At 54.2% G+C, this 21,175-nt stretch overlaps 1 protein-coding gene across 4 annotated transcripts; it reads right to left on the bottom strand.

The window, feature by feature from the left end:
* Window positions 1-881: 881 nt before the first annotated feature.
* On the bottom strand, window positions 882-20,763 carry PAIP2B (poly(A) binding protein interacting protein 2B). Of its 4 annotated transcripts, XM_074587132.1 has the most exons (5): window positions 20,628-20,721; window positions 19,356-19,412; window positions 9,693-9,847; window positions 3,943-4,119; window positions 882-2,996 (listed from the first exon to the last, which is right to left on the bottom strand). In XM_074587132.1, the coding sequence occupies exons 2-5, from the start codon at window positions 19,387-19,389 to the stop codon at window positions 2,940-2,942; spliced, it is 423 nt and encodes a 140-aa protein (XP_074443233.1). In that variant the 5' UTR covers window positions 19,390-19,412; window positions 20,628-20,721; the 3' UTR covers window positions 882-2,939. The 4 variants fall into 4 exon arrangements, with proteins under 4 accessions (XP_074443233.1, XP_074443234.1, XP_074443235.1 ...); XM_074587133.1 differs by lacking the exon at window positions 19,356-19,412 and having other exon boundaries at window positions 20,628-20,763; XM_074587134.1 differs by lacking the exons at window positions 19,356-19,412; window positions 20,628-20,721 and adding an exon at window positions 16,892-17,075.
* Between the last annotated feature and the right edge of the window lie 412 nt (window positions 20,764-21,175).

Below are 21,175 nucleotides of genomic sequence, written 5' to 3' on the forward strand. Positions count from 1 at the left end.
CAGCATGACCACATATCCTCCTGGCCCAAGCTGCGGGCTCGCCGAGGGGGCCACCCACTCCCTTTGCAGACTCTTATGATGCTGCTGGGCACTGATGGCAAGCAGCAGCCCCGGCAAAGGGGAAGGCTGTGGTTGATCCTGTCTGCGTGACTTCAAGCAGCTTTTTTGGGGCTGGTCTTCATTTAAAAGGAGGGGAGGGGAAAGGAAAGCCCTTTTTGCTTTGTTTGTTTGAAATACGCAGCAAGGGGCTGTGCCTGATCTAAAGCACAAAGGCAAAAGCTGCCTCTTCCTTCCAGGAAGACTGGATGAGAAGCACAGGCACTGGGACAGGCATGGAACTCACGTACCAAGTGGGGCTGATCCTGCAGGCTCACCCTGCCTTGCCAGGCTGCTCTGTGACCGGCTCTGCCAGCACGCTGTCCTGGCAAAGCTCCTCCACACACCAACATCCTCATCCAGCGGCAGGATGAAGCCATGGGCCTGGGCACTGCAGCCTGCCATACCCTGTGTCCAGCTAGGGGAAGAAGCAGCAAAAGAGGCAGTGGGCTGGATGTTGGGAATCCTCTCCCCTGGGTTTCCAATTTTTTTTTAAATTTTATTTTCCCGGTGCCAAGTTCTTGACCAGGCATAAACCAGAGCTGCTTCCTCCTCCAGCCATTTCAGGCTCTGCCCAGCCAGCTCCAAGGGAGCCCCAGCCTCTGGCAGAGGACGCTGGAAACCAGCACTCCCATGGCCCTGCAGCAGAGCCAAGGGGAGGGAACAGTACCACCGTGGGGGTGAGGGAGGAAAATCCTCCAGGAACTTCCTGCCGGGACTGACATCAGAGGAGCTGGTGTTGAATGGAAACCTTAGCCCTTCTCCAGGCAAGACTTCTGCACCGCTCAGTTCCAAAAAAAGTTTATTTTTAATAACGCATTGTCTGAAATTTACAGCACGTCAGAGGGTGGGGATGGTTTTGGTTTTTTTTTTTGTAAGAAATCAAATGGAAACCAGAGAAAGGGTGGGAAGGAAAGAACCTGCACTACCACTACAAAAGAAATTTGCCCAGTGTACAGCTGCCCTTCCCCACACCCCGCCATCACGTCCTGCAAAGCCCTGGGCACAGCCTGTGCTCCGGCCTCGGAGCGGAGGGAACCTCCAGCAGCTGAAGGTGACCACGCAGGCGCTGAAGGCACGGGTTGTACCGGGAAACAAGAGAACTCAACCCAAACCAACCCACGCCTTTGGGCAGCAATATTTAAGACGGGCACCTTCAACAGGCTGCCGGCTCCAGCTGCAGTAGTGTCAGGGTTTAGTGCTGGTTTTAAGAGTGGCAGCCAGAGATGGGAGATCTGCTGAGTTACGGAACGGACTGTACAGAGAGCAGCTGAGTTCAATCAGCTCAAACCTCCGCTCGCTGGTTAGTGTTTGTGGTCCAATAACCCCGGGCCCTCCTGCTGAGCTTGCCGATGGGCGCCGGCGGCAGGAGCTGCGTCGGCCAGCTTTGTTGTGCCGAGCTAATGGAGACAGACCAAGCTGTCAGCTATTGAGTGGCCATTAGCTTCCATCTCTGCAAACCCTGCAGGGATCTGTAATCCCCCTCCATTAACTACTCTGTTTAAGTAAAGGGAACACTGGAAGTAACTGCACCCGGGAGGTGAGATTTACACGGATGAGCAAAAGCTCACATCCACGTTACTAGAGCCAATAACTATTTAAATTGTTAGGCTACGCCCCTCACCGAGAAGCTTCTGCTTCCTCTGGATACAGATTTTTGACCGTGCCTGTCCAAAGGAGACCAATAAGCACAGGATTTAAAATACCAGAAGCGCCCAGGGGGATGGTTCAGGGAGCTGAAGCCCAGCCAGCTCCTGCCGATGGGGCAGGAGGTCCCCAAAAGCAAGTTCACCCGACAGAGGCATGGATCCTGCTCACCAACAGCCGCTCCGATGGCTTTGCCTTGAATGCCATCTGCCACCAGAGCCTCGGCAAAGGGGACTGCAGGGACCAGCATAAAGATGCTGCCCATCACCTTCTCTATCTAAGTCTGTGGGTGCTCCTCGGGGCTCAGACTCACCCTGACAGAAGATCCCTCTCCTTTCCTAGGGAGGCTGCTTGACACCAACTCCCCACCACTCCACTCTGCTGAGAAGGGGCTCTGTTCAGTTTTTCTTGGATTTGTTCAATGAGAAATGAAGGTACAGATGCTTCCAAGACACAGCCCATAGTGCCGGATAAGCTCAAGTGTTGGGGGGAAAAATTCTTTAAGGAGTTTTGTAGCAGCAGCCCTTCCCTTGGGATGGACGGCTGGGGTGATGTCTGACTGGTGTGGTCTCCCCTAAGAGCTCCTGCAACCTATTAAGCAGGCAGAACTCTTTTCTACCAGCAAAGAAGCACGTAAGTTAGTGTTCAGCACCTATCAGAGAGCTGGGCAGGCTGCTGCTTGGAGGAATTTAGGGTTTACAGTCTTGTTACACTTCACCTTTCCTTTAGCGAAAGAAATCCTGGTTAACGGAAACAGGGAAAGCCACAGTGGCTCCTGGCCCAGGCTCGCTGCATCCAGGGTGGGAGCAGGTGAGCAGGGGGATCCCTACAAATTCTACTTAAACAAGAAAACATGATTTTTCCACTAGCAGGTTTGAAGCACGCATCAAAATGGGCCTCTGAAGCCCCTCTGAAGCATGGGGAGTGCTGGACTCGAGGACAGACCTAAGGGCCACGAGTCCTAGAAAGCAAAAACTGCCAAAATAAGGTGATAGACAATACAAAGGAAGAGTTAAAAAAAAAAAAAAGGAAAACAAAAGAAAAAAAGGTACTTGAAGCGTAGAGCAAGATTTTGCCACGTTGCAGCAACTCTGCTACGGCGCAGAGTCCAGCCGGGGGCCGATCCCCTCCCTCCTTCCCCCCCGCCACCTTCCCCCAGAGCAGGGACACAGTCTTTCCAAAGCCTGCCTTGACGGTCAGTACTTCACGCCGGGCACAAACTCCTTGGCATCTGGATTCAAGTTGCTTTTGCTCTGGAAGAGAAGAGGAAGGGGCGGGGGGGGGCATCAGCAGTCCAAATGCCAGCACCCCCTGACAAAGATCGATCACTCCACGGACCCGCACCCCCAAATCTGCCCCATCCCAGCAGCCGCTTGCCAAGATTGCTGCCATGGACATTCAAACATGCAAAGTGGCTGCCCCGACTCTCATGTCCTTGCAGATACCCACAGCACTCCAGATGCTGCTGAACAAGTGCCACCTTGGAAGTATGTACTCCCAGGCTAAGTTTTTTTTTGGGAAAACACGGGAGAATCTGCTGTCTGTGTCTCTCCCTGTTCTTGCTTTGGCACAGGGCTGCTGGTGGATGTGCTGCGAAGTGCAAGCGTTTTTTTTTTTGTCCCCGCCCACAGCAAAGCAGGGAGGTAAAGCAGCTCTGTCTGAGCACAGTCAGCAGGACTGGGCCAGAACAACCCCCACCGTGCTGGCCCACACAGCCCTGCAGTGTATGGCTGCTTTCAGGGGTGAAAACAGGCATCTCCACAACACTGATGCTCTTCCAGCCACCCAGCGGGTTTTCGCCACTCTAAATATCTTTATATGCTCAGGGCACCCAGCACCCCTGGAGCAGACCTGGCTGGTCCCCCTGTACCTCTCCAGCCTGCCAGGACACCCCAACTCTGCCCAAAAGGCAAGAAAGGTCCTGGCTTGCTCTGGGACCACAGTCCAGCTCACAGCCCAGTGGCAGTCCCATTTCCACAGCTTCTGGAGAGCAAGTTCTGCAAAGCTGGATACTTTTGTCTTTAGGATACACGTCTGAAAATGAGTATCCTTGCAGAAAACTCCAAAATCATCAGCACCAGCTCTTGCATCGACACCCCATTACCACTCAGGAAAACCCCCAAGGAAATCCACCCCCCTTCCCAGGACAGGTCTTCTGCTCTTCGCCAGACCTCGCAGCACATCCTCTGAGGTCCTTACCAGGATGTCCTCTGAACTGTGGCCGTCGCCAACAGAGAGCCCGTTCAGCTGCTGCTGCAGCTGCCCCATGCCCTGGGGCAGGTCGCGTGATGGAATGAACCAGTCCTGGTCTTCTTCCTCCAGCATCTCCTGGAAGCAGCGGTCAAGAAACTCCTGCTCCTGCAGCTCCTCCTCCACCTGCCCAAACACACTTGTTAGTCACAGGAACAAACAATGCATCTTGGTGTTTTCCATACGCTGTCCCCACCTGGTAAAAGCAGGGTCTGCAACGTGCCTACCTCACCTCGATATCTGTCCATGCCTCAGAAACACTACAGTAGAGCCAAAGCTATATTTTAAACCTAGATGAACTCATTGTTTTTGACTTGCCTGTAGTCAACCCCAGGAAGTGCAAGAGCACAAAAGCTGGCATCTTTTAGGCAGAGCAAAGACGTGCTCAGGCATCACTTCCCGGATGCTGCAGACTGCTGGGGCAGGGAGATGCACCCTGCAAGCTCACGGCACCAGGAGAATCCAGAGGGGAATGGGACAGGATTTATGGGATGTCCAGATGCATCAGCACATGCACAGGATATCAGGCTGCCAGGCTCCAGCAGAGCTTGCTGCAAAATGAAAGGGATGGCTAATAAAACCACAGCTGGGAAGCAGTGCTAGAGGTGTGCGTTGTTGCGCGGATCCTCTGCTATGAAGCGATGCTGTAGCTCTGCCAGCCTGTATTTTGCTTTCTTGCTTCCCGTGCTTCTCCTGCTTAACACCGTGGCTCTGCTCAGCCCCCTCGGCAGCCCGGTGTTCTGCAAGCACCGACGCAGGGTGGCAGTCGGCTCCCGTCGAGTGCACCATGGATGACGCCATCTCTGCTGCAAGAAAACTCCTCCCGATGCCGAGGAAAGCCACAGGACCTGGCTCGGGCTCCCGGAGCAGAGAGCTGCTCACGCAGGGGAGCGCAGGCAGAGCGAGGCAGGAGAGACGGGCAGAAGGGGGGCCTGGGGGTCCTGTCCTTATCCTCGAGCAGGGACGTACCATTAGTGGGTCGCATTAACCAGCTGCTCCCACCTTCCAGGCTGTTTTTCTCTGGATGCTGACTCCAGCAAAGCAAGGGAGGCAGCGAGCTGGACAGCCCGCGCTACTGGAGGCCTCCTGCTAAACAGGCACGTGGTCGCCAGAAAACGAGCAGAGGGGGGTGAGAGCCAGAAAACAGCATGATTTTGAGCAGCTGTTATTGAGTCCAAGAGGGCTGAGTGAACCCATGAATCACAAAATGCTCCGAAAAGCTTAAACCCTTACATTTCACAAGAAAGCAGAAACTACAACCAAAACTGCCTTCCTGGGAGGAAAAGGGGAGCTTTGCAACCCACTGCAGCCCCTGAGCTTGGCCAGGCTGGCAGCCCCTGCCGCTGGTGGGCTACTGGGGCCCCACCGCCCCACCATGGTGTTTACAGAGACCTGTCCATCCCAAATGGCTTGGGAAGGTAACCCTGGTATCGACTTTCATAGAATCATAGGGTTGGAAGGGACCTCTGGAGATCATCTAGTTCAACCCCCCGGCCAGAGCAGGGTCACCTAGAGCAGGTTGCACAGGAACGCGTCCAGGCGGGTTTTGAATGTCTCCAGAGATGGAGACTCCACCACCTCTCTGGGCAGCCTGTTCCAGTGCTCTGCCACCCTCAAAGTAAAGAAGTTCCTCCTCATGTTCAGGTGGAACTTCCTATGCTCAAGTTTGTGCCCATTACCTCTTGTCCTATCACTGGGCACCACTGAAAAGAGCCTGGCCCCATCCTCCTGACACCCACCCTTTAAGTATTTGTAAGTGTTGATAAGGTCCCCCCTCAGCCGTCTTTTTTCCAGACTGAAGAGCCCCAAATCCCTCAGTCTTTCTTCATAAGAGAGGTGTTCGAGTCCCCTCATCATCTTGGTAGCTCTCTGCTGCACCCTCTCCAGCAGTTCCCTGTCCCTCTTGAACCAGGGAGCCCAGAACTGGACACAGTACTCCAGGTGTGGCCTCACACAAGGCAGAGTAGAGGGGGAGGATGACCTCCCTCGACCTGCTGGCCATGCTCTTCTTGATGCACCCCAGGATGCCATTGGCCTTCTTGGCCACAAGGGCACATTGCTGGCTCATGGGCATCCTGTTGTCCACCAGGACTCCCAGGTCTCTTTCAGCTGAGCTGCTCTCCAGCAGGTCAGCCCCCAACCTGTACTGGTGCATGGGGTTATTCCTCCCCAGGTGCAGCACCCTACACTTGCCCTTGTTGAATTTCATAAGGTTCCTCTCTGCCCAAATCTCCAACCTGTCCAGGTCTCTCTGTATGGCGGCACAGCCTTCTGGTGTGTCAGCCACCCCCCCCAGCTTTGTGTCATCGGCAAACTTGCTGAGGGTGCGCTCTATCCCCTCGTCCAGGTCATTGATGAATATATTGAAGGGGACTGGACCCAGTACTGACCCCTGGGGAACACCACTCGTCACTGACCTCCAACTAGACTCTGTGCCCCTAATCATGACCCTCTGAGCTCTGTCTTTCAGGTTATTCACAGCCAGTCCCCACTACATTTTAAATCACATTCAGGAAAACTCCTCATGAGGGTTGTGAAAAGCTCTCTCATCAGTAACCAAGCCTTGGACGCTGTCTCCAGCCTCAACTACTGGAGAGTTGCTCTGCACCAGCCTTAGAAATCACGCCTGGCCAGAGGAAAATCCCCCTAACTGTTATCAAACCATCCCATTGCTATCCTCCACTGTGTTTCCAGAGGCTGTCCTCAAGAACACAGGCCAGCAGTAGCACGTGAAAATGGGATATTAATAAAAAGAAACACCCCAGAACTGCCGGCTCACCCCAGCAGGTGACAACAACTGCCCTGGGACCCTGCACTTCTACAGGACGCTGGACGAAGCAAGCCCAGCTCTGTGCATCTCGCAACACTTCAAACCCAGGCGAATATTCCCTCTTCTGAGTCTCGGCGTTGCCGACCATACTCTAACCACAGTCCAGCAGCACTTCATTTCCCTGCCCACACCAGAGCCTTTTTGGTGCACGCAACCGGACGCTGGGGCCAAAGCCAGTGCTGGCTGTGAGCCAGGGACACAGTAATGACATGGATCCTGGACCAGGGGACAGGGAGGGGGAGATCCTAAACACACTCACACCTGGAACAGGCTGCCCAGACAGGTGGTGGAGTCTCCATCTCTAGAGACATTCAAAACACGCCTGGACACGTTCCTGTGCAACCTGCTCTAGGTGACCCTGCTCCGCCAGGGGGGTTGGACTAGATGATCTCCAGAGGTCCCTTCCAACCCTACCATTCTGTGATTCTGTACCTACCTGCTACCCCTCTAGCCCCCTCTATTAGAAACCATCAACTCCTTTGCATTGCATTGTGACAACCAGGGGAGAAAGGGTTTAGTATTCGTTCAGGGCTTCTCTTTGGCTTCCTGCGGTATTTAATGCAGCTCTGTCACCTCCTGCCCCAGGCCCTTCTGCACCAACCTCACCTGCTGTCAGCACAGTTTCTCTCAGCACAAGAGCCCACCACTCCCTTTTTGCCCTCCGGGATGTGCTGGCTCCATGGGAAAAGGAACGTCGCTAGCATAAATAAGGGAGGACCTTGCCAAGAAGCTTGTGGGTTTCTGAAAACACCTGCTTGTTCCTCTTGCTCAGTGCCTGGATGGTGGAAACCCTTGCGTGTGGGAGAGAAGGAGGTGAGGGGGCGAGGAAGCAGCGTAGCTTCAGAAAGATGTGGAAGATGGAAGAGAAAGTGGGTTTCGGGCAAGATTCAGCACCAGATCTTAGAGCAGCCCTAAGCCACCGGGGCTTGCATGCGAAGGCAGCAGAAGCCACCGTCACCACTGAAAGGGACATGCCTGCTGTTCCCCACCCCGAGCCCCCATCACCTGCATCTCATCCTTTCCCAGAGGCACTCAGGAGAGACTCTGGTCAGGGAGCAGAACAGAGCCAAACAAGAGGCACAGCATCTGATGAGTACCCGTGCCAGCCTGAGGACGATTTCTTCCAGGAGTGCTGCCTTCTGACAGACAGAGGTCCTGGTGCAGGACAGCTGTCCTTACCTCCCCGGTGCCCCACCAGCAGACACATTGATTTCAAAGCCCTTAAAGATTGATTTCAAAGCCCTTAAAGATTGACTTCAAAGCCCTTAAAGACTGACTTCAGCTTCTGTACAAACCATTTTTCCCAAAGCAGTGTTTCACCAGGAGCTAGACAAACGGCTGAGCTGCCAGGGTGTCGCTCAGGAGCTGAAGTGCAGAAGCGAGGGCTAGCAGGCCAGGACAGCATGGGCGAGTATCTTGGTGACACAGTGCCCAACACAGGGAAGGCCTGAGGTCTTGGCTCCATTTTCCTCCCTCCTCCATCTGTGCATGCTTTCCTCTGCCTTGCTCCTCCACCCCTGGACACTCCCTCCAGCATGGAGCTGCAGTATGGTTTGCTTTGCACTTTGCGTTCATTGGGCTTTTAATCAAGACAGCGCTTTACAAACATTAACTAATTAATCTCACACATTTCAATCAGCACAGCTGCTTTGTGGGGGCCCCCCCAGCTGCTGCCTAATCACGTCATTAAATAAAACAAAAGCTTTGAGTCACAGCTCGCTAACAATTGCTAACGTGACGCGGGGCGGCACACGGCAGCTGCTGCACACTCACCAGGAGTTACTGTCAGCAGGCGGCTGCAGTTTCCTCCTGTGGGAACAAGACTTAACTATTACCATATGGAGATTTTCTGCTGAGAACACCAGTAAAGTTGATGAAATCCTCCTTTGGTGACCAGGGGTGCGGTGGGGACATGAAATGCCTCTGTCCTGTCTGCCCACAGCTCCGGTGGTGCCTCCTGCCAGTCTCCTGACACCCTGGTGATGGGAATCCAGTGCTTGGCCATGCTCATGAGGACGTTTTAGGGAGGGGACAAGTGTCCAGGAGAGTTCAGTTTTTCTGCCTGTAGCACAACTCAGCCAGCTGATGGGGCAAGCTCCTTCCTCACCCAGTTCAAGGTGTCTCCAGCTACTGGGATGATGGCAGGAGGGACCAGTGAATTCTTCCCTGACGCCTCGTGCTGCCCTGGCATTTAGATGAAGGCCCAAAGCAGAAGCACGAGGAGGATGCTGTATGGCTGCTCTCTCTGCTCCACCTCGCAGGGTCGCATCATTATTCCACAAGCAAGAGCTGTTCAAACCCCACCATGATCTACCAGAAGCTCTCAAGAGCTTAGCTGGCCACACAGCATCTAGTGGCCAAGGCTCCTACTGAGTGGTCTGGCTGCTCCAAGCATATTTGGGACTATTTCACTGAAACAGAGACTTCTACCCCTACACGAGAGGTACTAACTGCAGGAACTCGTTGCTGAGATAGCCAGGCTACAAATGCTCTCAAATTTCAAGCACTGATTTTTATGCTGGTCCTCTCCTTCCAGCTGAGCCTGTGGAAGGCCTCTGTTACCACAGCAAAGCACAGAAGATGACAGTGCCATCACTGGCCCTCTGAGAAAGATCTGAGAGGATCAAAGGCATCATGAGGGTTTTTTTTCTGGCTTTATCCATCCCATGTCCTTACAGACAGATCCAATATAAACAGGATGACTCTTCCCTCGAGCCGACAGCCACCATCTCCGTGCAGGGCCTGCACCGGCTGTGACTCAGGCACACTTCATGGTGCCGATCAAAGGACATCTTTCCCTCTCCTCTACCCTTGCGTGTCCATTTTAGCCACAGAAACACAGAGCTGGCAACCACCCTCCTGGTCTTACCTGTCTGTCGAAGTCTTCTTCATTCTCCATCCACATGTACTCTGCAAAAGGGTTGTTTTCCTTTTCATCATGGCCATTCACTACTTGGTCCTCTTTGGATTTGGGACTGGATGCTGTCGTACTGGCGAGGTCAGAGCCATTCATCATTACTGACTCTAGGAAGAAAAACATGGGGGTGAGGGAGCTGCCAGGGACACCCGTGCCCCCCAGCCCACACCAGTCACCCAGCTCCCAGATGCGTGCTTGCCACTGGCCATGCTGATGGGTGACAGCTCAGGCTTCCAGCACAAGAACCTGCTGCTTCCAGGCTGCTTTTTTCATGGCACAGTGCTATTCCCGACTCCTCTTCTCAAAAGTGCTGGAAGCAGCACTACACTTCCCTGTCAGCGGTAGCATATATTTTTCATGGTTTGACCCATCAGGGATAGTCTGAACATACTAGATCTGGACTTAGAGCAAGAGCTGACCTGACTGGCAGCTCCCTGAGAAGTTGTGAACAGGGCTTGGAAAGGCACCAGCACCCCAAACCCTGTCCATCCATCACATTTATTTTAAATCTACCACAAAATATATCAAAAGACCACAACTGGGTTATCACTATAGTCAACATACCAACAACCACAGAAGCTGACCGCTCCCTACCCCAAAATACTGAATTTTTTGGCAGAACATACACACGCCAGTTCGTGTCCCTTTATCCCTGCCTAATTTCTTTATTTTTAGAGGGCATTTCACAAAACCCTGTTGGTTTGCAACATGAAGACTGCCTTTTTCTAAGGCAGGCATTCAGAGTCCCAGTAGCACTGCTTGAAGGAAAACAAACCTTACAGAGTCCCAGACCTCAGTTTCTGAAAGGCTCCCAGGAGCAGAAGGAGGGAAGCAGACACAGACAGACAAATGAGCCAATAATTCAATAGCAAAATCCTATGGAATAGTGAAACACGGACCAAGGCCAGCACAACCCTGCTGAAAAACGTCCAAACATCACATAACGACATCCCAGCTGTACGTTTTACTCTCCCCTGGTAAAGGCTTTATCTGCAGCTGAGCTGCATCCAGCTCCAGTGCAGCACTGGGGCACAGGGATGAATTAGAGAGCATCACACATGAGCAGGGGCTGGAAAACATGACTTCTTGGAACAACTGTCAGGAGCGGGTTGGTTTGGTCTCGTGGAAGATGACAGCCGGGGAGCCCCACGCAACCACCAGTTGTACTATATGATCACTGCGGGTCCCTTCTAACTGAAGTTATCCTATCCTATTCTCTTTAGGTACAGAAGAAGGTTGCAGAAAAATCAGTCTTTTGTCCTTGTGGATACAGAGGGGTTTTCAGTTTTTGCAGCAGTAGAAATTGGATTTGTAGGGGAGAGTGAGGTCAGGGAGACCACCAGTGATGATGGGAACTAATACCCTTTGCAGGGGGGCAAGCCTCTTCGAAAAGTCTCAGGAAACAGTTAGTGACGGGCACCAGGGTCGTACAGGTATGCCTACTCCTACTTTAGGAACATGACGACAAATTAGACGATCTCTCAGAGTCTCCGTGAGCCCCTACAAGGCTGTGAGAGCAAGTGACATCCCCGCCAGAGCCTGGTCTTTTCTGTATCCACCCAGGTCACAGCTGCCATCAGACCTGCATCCCAGCAGCCGCTCCAATCACCTGGAAGCAGGGATCCCACATTACTCATTAAAAGCAGCCTGCTCTATGGGCCAAGCAGATTATCCTCATTTTTGGGAGGAATTCAAAGCACAGTCAGGTACATGACAGCTGTTGCATGTTACTCTCTGAAAAGCATCCCTGTCAATAACAAAGGTGCTCAGACCTTGCGTACCAACACTCTTGGGTCCCCAAAAGCAGCACAGCTTTAACACAGCTGCTCCTGGGCAAAGAAAAAAGGGGAAAAAAAAGGGAAAAGGAAGAGCAGCAAGGTCCTCAGGCTCCCTGCAATCTTGGGGCGCAGCTCGAGGCCACACTGAAGCGGCCTTTGTTATCTGCAGAGAAGCAATAAAGGCTCCGAACCAAGCATGGAAACAGAAAACTGTGCCAAAGCCAACACGGCGGCTCTCCTGTGATCAACGAGACTTATTGACGACCGACAGCTCAAGTCTGGCAGGAGAGAGTCGCAGGGCAGGCGGGAAGGCAAACAGAGCTGCAAAGCAACTAAAAAGGCATGAAAGGTTTGGACAGGGGAGCTCTCCCTCCCTTCCCCCCTCCCTGCCTGCTTCTCTCGCTGCCAGCGCAGATGTTTGCACAGGCAGAGCCCAGAGCTCAAGGACGCAGGAGTTTTGAGGAGCTGGTGGAGTTCACAGCTTATGTACAGTGTCTAGAGCTGGGTCCTCTGTGCAGACAGGCAGGATTGGTGCTGGGTCGAACCAAAAGCCCTCCTGCTACCCTGCTGTAGATCAGGCAGCTGCCATTGAGAGACAAAGCCAGGTGCCTGTGCTGGTCCGGCAGCCCTGTACCAGTCACTGCAGGGAACAGTTTAGTTGGAGAAGCAGCACAAGAGAGGAGGGACGTTTTTTGCAATGTTTAATTTTATGCTTTTTATGTTATATTTAAAAAAAAAAATAAAAAAAAAGCTTCCTCTCACTCCTCAAGACTCTAACTAGAGACTTAGAGACTCTTAGAGGCTCTAACTCAAGACACCCCTAACTAATCGGGCTGCAAAGAGTCCTTGGTCCCATGGTGCTGGCTCTTGGCAGAGCTTTGCAGCTCTCTCTGAACAGCAAAGGGGTTTTTCCGTGAGTGTTTGCTGTGGGTGACCTGGGACCCATGGCATGGCCGTGGGAGGAGGAGAGGCAGAGGAGGGCAGCCGGCCTGACGTGGTGAGGGCGGCATGCTGTGGTTTGGGAGCAGAGACATGAAAGGATGGCTTGTGCCTAGTTTCCCTCCCGGGTTTATAATGCATCAGTAGGACTTTCATCGTGGTTCCCATCGGCAGGACAGGTTTTTCAGGCAGACGGGGAGCAACAAAGGCAGCAGCTCAGCAGAAACAGATCATAACAGCGGGGCGGACCCAAGCATCACCAGCATCCCAACATCAGTGCAAAGCCCACAACCCTTGGTCATCCACACGTCCCACTCCAGTTCCCAGAACAAACCAAAGGGCTCCCACATCCCCAGTCACTGCAGCGGGGCTGGCAGGGTCCCAGTCAAGCTCGGTTTCCCTATTTTGGCTTTCACCATCCCCTAAAGGACAGACAAAGAGCCAGTATCCCTGGGAAGGGACCCTACTGCCCACAGCCCTGGGCACACCATGCACCATCTGCTGCGGTCCCCAGGCTGTGTAAACAGACCTGCTGCTCACCAAAATTAGAGCACAGGAAGCATTTGTACCTCCACATCACAGTCAATGCCACTTGTTTACTCTGTCACCAACAGGTTCATTTTTTTTTTTTTTTTTTTTTTTTTTTTTTAAACACATAGGTGTCCAAAGACCCATTCCCAACACCTCTCAGCAGACTCAGAATCCCCCACATTCACTGTGGAAGTTGTATCACTGTGGTTACCATGCATGTTTCCCTACCACACTATTCCCACCTCTTCTGTAAGATTTAAGCTGTCCCAAAGCTTCCTGAGCCATCCACAGTCCTCACTTGCAGCCATGCCCTGCCTGCTGGAGCCAGAGGTTTCTGAACAGCCCCAAGCAAAAAGGGAGCTCCGAGATGCCAGCCTGGATGTTTAAGTGTCACAGTCCTGTCAGCAAGACAGGAGCGATGCCCCTGCGCTTTGCTGGGAAAAACAGCAGGCAGCAAGTGGCAGGCAGGAGAGGCAGGCTGCCCCACAGCGCTGGGACAGCTGCCTGCCATGCAAGCTCATCCTGCCAGGGGGCTGCTCCTGCCTGCACATCCTCTAAGAATATGCCAAGTGAAAAAACTCACCGAACAGGAAGACAGGCGCCCAAATCTCCCGTTGGTGTTGACTGGTACAGCACGAAGGGCAGCAGGTACCCAGGGGCAGGGGTACGTGCACAGATGGCGACAGCACAGGAGCAACCTATGTGATGTAGCCCTTCAGCAGCCCAAACACGAAAGGGGAAAAAAAAAACAAAAAAAACCAACAAACCAACAAAGTGGTTTTTTTATCTCCCATTTTTCACAGCTGTGTCTGAAGGAACCAAGGTCATGGTTTTCCCTTATCGGCCAGCACTCGGAGCATGCCAGCAGTCCCTCACAGCAGCCCTGGCCATGCAGAGCCATCCCTGCCTGGAGAAGTGCCTTCCAAGGGTGCATTTTCCAGTCTGCCTGAGCCAGGCTCAATGTAAGTTTTGGTCTGCATGTTATTTATCTGAGTCACCGGAGCAGCGCTGTAACCGTCAGCCTGTTGACGCTCTACCAAGTACGCACAGAGCCAGGGTAATTTTGATATATTGCTGAGACACTGCAGTGAGCTTACTGCTCTGAGCCATGGCTCTCCATTGAAACTAAAATAAGTTAAAAAAAATCTGCTCTCTTATAATGAAGGCTTCGTGGATTTATTTCTCCTTTCCCCTGGAAAATTAAGTAGATTTAAAAAAAAAAAAAAAGAAAAATAAAAATAAAAAAGTAATCTTCAACCTGGGCACTGAGAGCTCAGAAAGTCCATCCAGAGCACACAAACCACCTCCTCAGAGCTGCACGTCCTGAGCCAGAGCATGGCAAATCCCGAGGAGTTACACCGTGCGGCTGCCTGCAAGGCAGGGAGGCAGCCTGGGAGGTCCCTGCTAGTCTTTACAAACATCTTCATCATACTTAATGCTCCCATACTTGCCTGAGGCTGGAACAGCAGCCCGGCAAGGTAGGTTTTCTTTGGAAAAGGTACTGGACAATGTGAGCTGGGGAAGAGAAATTCATCCCCCATTTGGTATTTGGGTGATGATTAAATGCTACAGACTTCAGGGGACCTGACCCCAGCTGGGGCTACGAGGCAGTAGCTGGTAGATTCCATTAGCCTGGAAATAGTCACCGAGGCAAGTTAGCACAAGTGACCAAGACATTCAAGGGCAAACTAATCAGCGTTGCTCACACAGGAAGATGCCAACACAATGCCACCATCCCAACACCGATGGCATCTAAAGGAGATGAACTTTTTTTGGAGAAAACATCCATGTTTCTGTGTGGACATGTCTCAGCCTCTGTGCTGCTGCACGAAGACTGCACTGTGCTCCAGGCACAAGGCTGGGCATCGTCTAGCCCTGCTGCAGAGCTCAGCGCAGGGCTGTGAGTGTTACCTGCCCTTCAAAGCCAAGAGGGAGAAGCAGGAGACACAATGCAGGAGCCAGCAGATGTGATGGTGGCTCTGTGCTCCTCCAGAGGCAGGTCTGTTCCCTCTGCCTCCAGCCCCTCACCTGATCCCTTTGGCCGCAGTGGACACGTACCGCAGCTACCCACACTCTGCCCACCCCCCTGACTCCTCTGCCTGCACTTCTGCAGCTGTGGTCCCATTCCGTGTGCACCACACTGGTACAAACCCCGACGTGGTGGTCGGGTTGTGCTACGTGAGACCTGCTGCCCTTGCTTCAAAGCAGAAGCTGCGAGGCCACGTGGGCTGCCTTGTCCCACTCTCTCCCGCTCCTTGGAATTACAAAGCAGAGCAAAAGCCAGGTCCCCTTATCACCATGTTGAGACATTTGACACAAGAAGGGCAGAAACTTTGTGAATCGACTCTGCAGGAGGTGGGGAAGGACTCCTTAGAGCAGGCAGCACCCACGCATGGCAATAAAAGGGGGCAGCTGACCCTGAGGGAGACGAGGCTGAGACAGAGGAGCAAGAGGACAGCAAGCACAAAGGCATAGGTATCCGCCATGCTGCAAGAGGAGCACAGGAGGCGAGAGCCTGATGCAGAGAAGGAGATAACGCAGGACGATGCGGTCGAGGTGGCAGGCAAGCAAGCTGATCTCGCAGGCAAGCATTTTTCCAGCGGCGAGCCACATATGGAAGGAAGGGCAGGCGGGCAGTGCTGCAAGTCCGCCTTGAGCGGGTCAGGGGGCTGTGGCAGCCAGCAAGATGGCACTGTGGTTGGAATGAGCTGTCCTGTGAGGACAGCGTACACACAGGAACGCTTCAGGCTGCTGCAATGGAGCAGCACAAGGCATGGCGAGTTATTAATAATCTGGATAATGCACTTCAATACGCCAGAATTACACATATGGTTATCCTCTCTTTTCAGGCAGGCCATTAGACTGTTTCCTTACCTAATTCAGGAGGATAACACACAACAGAACAAGCCTGGGAGCCAAGACCCTTCATGAGTCCCACTTCTGGCTCGTTTCTGCCCCTATGAGAGCATCCCTTTCTTACACCAAGCGTGGCATGGGCCACGTTTCTCCCCTTCACCCCCAAAGAGTTAACAAGTCAGCACCAGACAGGAGAATTGAGCACAGCTGCGCGCTTGGCTCAAGGAGAGGGACATATGGTCCTCCTTACCCTCCCAGGCTGGCGCGGCCAGAGCCAAAACCTCGGCGGAGGCTGCTTTGGCGGGGAGCGCTGGGTTACGTGATGGAGGAGGCTGGCCGGCCAGGGCTCCCAGCTCTATAAATAGCTTTGGGAATCATTGTGTTTGCAGACGGGCTGGTGGTTCAGCAGGAAAACCCACCCAGCGCAACCCAGACTTCAGAAAAAAAAAAAACAAGCAAAAAACGAGCCCTTCTTTCTCTGTGCACTTTCACAGCTCCCCTCCTTCCCAACTGCCCTGCTTTGGAGCATGGCTAGATTTGCAAGGGCTAGTACCACGGGGGGAAGGCGAGAGGTTCGTGCTGCATCCCCAAGCCTGTGCTGCTGCACCTTCATCCCAGCTGCACTTTGGCTTTAACAACACTCAAACTTCAACTTGTAGAGCATTCATAAAAAGAAACCCACTATTTTTCCCCCCCTCAACCAGTGCAGAAATGCTTCCCACAGAAGAGGCACACTGGAGCATGAGCAAATTGGTTTGAAGTCCTCAACCAGAAGCCCAGGACTGATCCATACTCAGGCAGCGCTGGGGCAAGGAGGGGAGGAGAGGGCTGGACATTTTTGCAGGCCACATCTCAGCTCCTCCGAAGCAGCAATTAGAGAAGGGCAGCTCGTTAGCCTCCTTTCCCAAGAGAGTGGGTTGTCCCATTTCAGCTCACACAGGTGCTTCTCGGACTCCACAGAGTCAGCCCCAGTTCCAACACCCTCACTCTTTCCACTTGCTTCTCCCCCTGCCCACCTGCGCCTTGCGCAGTAAATGTAGAGATTACCTTGCTCTAATCTCTGTTTGCAGAAAAGGTCTCTGCACTTCGGAGTCCCAAGCTGCGCTTTTTATCTCCCAACTGTGTAGATTTTTCCAGTAGCTGTGAGTGTTGCCAGCTGCCCTGCATGGCACTTGTGATGTTCCCCCAGCTCTGCTTCCAGCTGGGTCTCACTGGGGAACCCAGCGTGACTGGGTCTGGCTTTTTCTGCACAACTGCAATCCGGCTCCGGCCCAGCCCACGCTCTATCACCACCCTGACGTCTTTCAAGTATTTTTTCCCCAGGCTTCTCCTTCCTATTATACTGGCACTTCAGGTTTTATTCCCTACCACCGACGCTGAAGCGCTGAGCTGGCGAGCTGCTGCAGACCTGGGGGAGTCACCCACTGCTCCCTGATGTCTTCAGCCCTCTGTAATTACAGGGTGTTAAGTTTTCCTGGTTAGTCTGGACTTCTAATGTTAGGCTGGACTCCTGCTACTCCCTTCTCGTGCTGTCTGGGCTACTGGGGGGGTGTGCCAGACCGTGCTCGCAGCCCGCAACAGATGTGGAGCTTTCCATTTATCTCAGTTGCTGAGGAACTGCATCCTATTTCCATCTCCGATCTGGGGGATAATCTCATCCTGCACTATTTTAATCTGCATCCACAAGAACAATCCCCCACTTTGCTCAGGCACAAAAAGAAGCGCCGCCAGATCCCCCGTCATTTTGAAAGCACCAGAAACATCGAACACCGCTCTTGAGCCGAGTCCAAGAAATGCTTAGAAACCTAATTTCAAATTCATCCTAAACACTGCTCTTCATTGAGCTACTTTTAATCTCAGGCAAAGACAACACGTTCTGCACTTCACAGCTCACAAACGGGTCCTGCTGCTCACCAGGATTAACACTGCAATACACTGCAGCAGTGATATGGCCAGCCAGCACCACGCATGAGCCCGCCAGCAGCAATATTCTGTAATTTCTTTAAGGGACCTGATAACAGAAATTTTAAAGGCCTCAAAACAGAGCATCCATCAGGCAGCACTTTCCAGCTCCCCAGGCAGTGGTGACCACTTCTGCTTTGGGAGGGGAAAACTGATCAGAGCCAGGAGATGCTTTTCCCACAGATGCACCGCGAGTTTCCCACACAGTGACATTCATGGGGCAAGGCAGGGACAGCGTTCCCTGCCTGCCTGGGTGTGGGCAAAGAGAACTGAGAGCAGAAAAAGCCAGCAGTGCAATGTCTGCAGCAGGAATGGCCGGAGACTGAGACCAAGGAAGCAAATGAAACACTTTTCCAGGGCTCTCCAGATTTGTAGGAGCAGCTTTATCTCTGTTTGTGCCAGAGGCCTGACACAGAGGCACCTTTCCAAGCACCTCACAGTGCGTGCCCTGTACTTACATCACAGGCTTTGCCCATTCTGGCACTGGACACCTGCCCTCCATGCCATCGCTTTCACTCTGAGCAGGGATGGGGAAACAAAGCACAACAAGGCCAAGAGGGCTAAGGGAGACGTGGCAATTTGACACGCATTTCAGGAGCTCAGGTCTGCACCTTGGCAGCTGGATCGCGCTGCTCCCTCCCTTGGGCATAGGCAGGCTGCGGTAGCACAGTCACAGCTGCTGGGGCTCAGCACCATTCTCCAGGCCACCAAAACCTGATGAAATGTGCCTTGTCAACGCCAAACAAGAGTGGGTGCTGGCCAGGCTGGCTGGCGGCTGCCTTTCAGCAGCCTGGATTTCGGCTGCTGACAACACCGGCATGGATCAAATTAACACTGGTGTAAGGGCCGGTGCGATGACAGCTCCTGAGATGGACGCTGTCCTCACGCAGTTTAGGTCCCTGGGGTGCCATGGACCAGCCAGCCCAGCGGTGATAGATGACCCAGAGGTGAACGGCTGAGGGTCTTGCTTCACACTCCTGTGGCCAGCTGTGAGGGGAAAACAAACTCCTGCTTCAAGGGAACAAGACTGTTTCTCGCCTTGGCCATTCACTTTCTAGAACAAAAGCCTGAAAGTTTGCATGAAAGTCGAGCTCCCTCTAACAGAGCCCCGGGATACACCGTCCACCTGCATACGGCTAAGTGTTTTCTGCCTGTCTCAAGTAAATACGTGGGGAATCCTGCAAGGACACGCGTGCATCTTAGATACAGCATGCATGCATGCCTGGCTCTTCCTTACTCAGCCTGGAAAAGGGCTGCCCCATCAGCTTGTCACCCAGGAGCTCTTCAGAGGGAAGAACTGCAGACTTCTTTGCACAGGAAGGAAATGTGGATTTTTTCAACGCAAGATTGTAATGCACATTTTTGTCTTGAGCTATTAGGAACTGCACAAACACAACTGAGAGCTTCACACAGCCTCTTCTGTGGCCTCTATGGCCAAGGTTAACAGACGAACAAGGATCCAGATCAACCATACTCCAAAGTGACACAGAGCCCAGCATGCGTCCCATCAAGCAGTCACTGTGCCAGATGCAGAGAGAAGTTTTCCTACCTGGCCAAGATGCTCCTGTAGCAGTATCTGACATGTCACTGCACGCCAGGCTGAAACCTGAAGAGCCGGCACATAACAAAATATCTGAAGGGCACAAGCCAGGAGCCAGCTACACCACCCCAAGCCTGCCGCTGCCGCATCCCGTCCCCCGTAAACATGGATGGCAGGGGCAGGCCAGCCCAGGCTGGGGAGGGCAATCTCCTCCCAGCCCAAACCCACCCATGTGCTGCATTCCGAGCCTCCGCAGTGCAGGCTGGTCTAGTTTTTTAGGTAAATTTGAGAAACCACCTTCCAGTCACTGCCATCTGCAGACGGCACATTGTGCCACCTGCCTCAGGCTTGGGGGGTCCCTCCAGAGCAACAGCAGCATGCAGGACTGCTGTGCCAGTCTCCTGCGTGGTCCGCTGGAGCAGAGATCATGCGGTGGGAGTGGGTCAGAGCGGGCTTAGGAGGAAGAAGCCTGTCTCACCCTGTCCCATGCCTTTGCTGAACCCATCCTCTCCCTGCATGGTCGGTCAGCAGGGCCGGTGGCACACTCCCCTCACCTCACCCCACCCCATGGGCAGGGGCCCTGGCCCACACAGAGAGGAGCCTGAGGACTGTTTTGGGAGCCTGCTCCCGAGGGGTGCTGGGGGGCCAGAAGAGGATGAGGGACAGGGAGGCAGGAGAGCGCCCAGATGGAGTCTGGCAGGGTCCCAGCCACCAGCGCTGGTTTCTTTGGTGAAACCAGGCAGGAGGGACTTCTGCCGGTCTCCCCGACCAGGGCACCTTGTTGAACACCTGCTCCCGGGTCTCCTCCACACCCACCTCACCTTCGGGGGATGGAGCTCCTCCGGCAGCCTGAACCCTGCGCTTCCGAGTCTCTGTCTTTACCTGGCCTGCATGTCTCAGGGAAGGAAGCTCCCCCAGCAAAACGCGGCCTTTGCAGTTCGATAAAGAGCCAGAACCCGAAGCGTGCTCCCTCACTCCCACCCCAGCCCTCCCCGCCGGGCGCAGGCCGGAGCACGGCAGCGCTCCCGGGGCGAGGGCTGCCAGCGACTCGTGGCTGCAATGACAGAGGTGCGAGGCACAGCCGTAGGCGGGCCGAGGCCTGCGAGCGTCGCCCAGCGGGGCTTTAATTCCAGCCGGGCCGGACCGGGGCCTACCCGGCCTGCGCCCGCCGGCGGCCCGCCAGCCCCAGCCCCCCGCGGTGTTCGCCCCAAGAGGCCGGCGGGCTGTCGGGGCCAGGTCGGGCCCTCGCCCGGGACTCGTCCCGTAGTCCCCTCCCCGTACCTGCCGGCCGGGCCAAGCCGGTGCCGCTCCGCGGGCGCCCGCCCTCCGCTGTCGTTGTCGCTATCGTCGTCGTCGCCGCCGCCGGACCCCGCCGTCGCCCGCCCCCCCGGCCCCGCGCGGCGGGGACACACCCCCCAGCCCCGCCCTAACAGGCCCCAGCACCCTATTGGCCAGACCCGCCACGCGACCCCGCCTCCCCCCACGCTCAGCTCTAAGCCTGGTTGGGTGGAAGGGTACGCGAGCGTGTCGCTATTCCAACAGTCCGCTGCCACTCCGGCTTCTAGTCCCGCCCCCTCTGCCACTACCTGATTGGTTAACCTCCAAGAGTCGGATTGGTTGGGGCGCACGCGTCCCCCACGTGGGGTCAGACGGCGGGGGCGGGGCCGAGGTGGGGCGGGCGTGGCCGGCCACGATGTAAATAACTCCATCACCCCGCCCCCCTCCGCCCTGATCCTGATTGGCAGGGGCGACGCCCAATGGGAAGAGGCGTCGCAAGCCTCCTGCCCCGCCCGCGAAGGAGCGCTGCGAGGGAGCCTCTGATTGGTGGG

Source organism: Larus michahellis, chromosome 5 (assembly GCF_964199755.1).
Source record: "Larus michahellis chromosome 5, bLarMic1.1, whole genome shotgun sequence".
NCBI classification, from domain to species: Eukaryota; Metazoa; Chordata; class Aves; order Charadriiformes; family Laridae; genus Larus; species Larus michahellis.

Bases quoted from the DNA above. Each gene is read 5' to 3' on its own strand.
- PAIP2B (XM_074587132.1), bottom strand. From the start codon at position 19,389: ATGTCAGATACTGCTACAGGAGCATCTTGGCCAG. The intron at 4,120-9,692 runs GTAAGACCAGGA...GTGTTTGGGCAG, and splicing joins AAGAAGACTTCGACAGACAG to GTGGAGGAGGAGCTGCAGGA. The intron at 2,997-3,942 runs GTAAGGACCTCA...CTTCTCTTCCAG, and splicing joins ACAGTTCAGAGGACATCCTG to AGCAAAAGCAACTTGAATCC.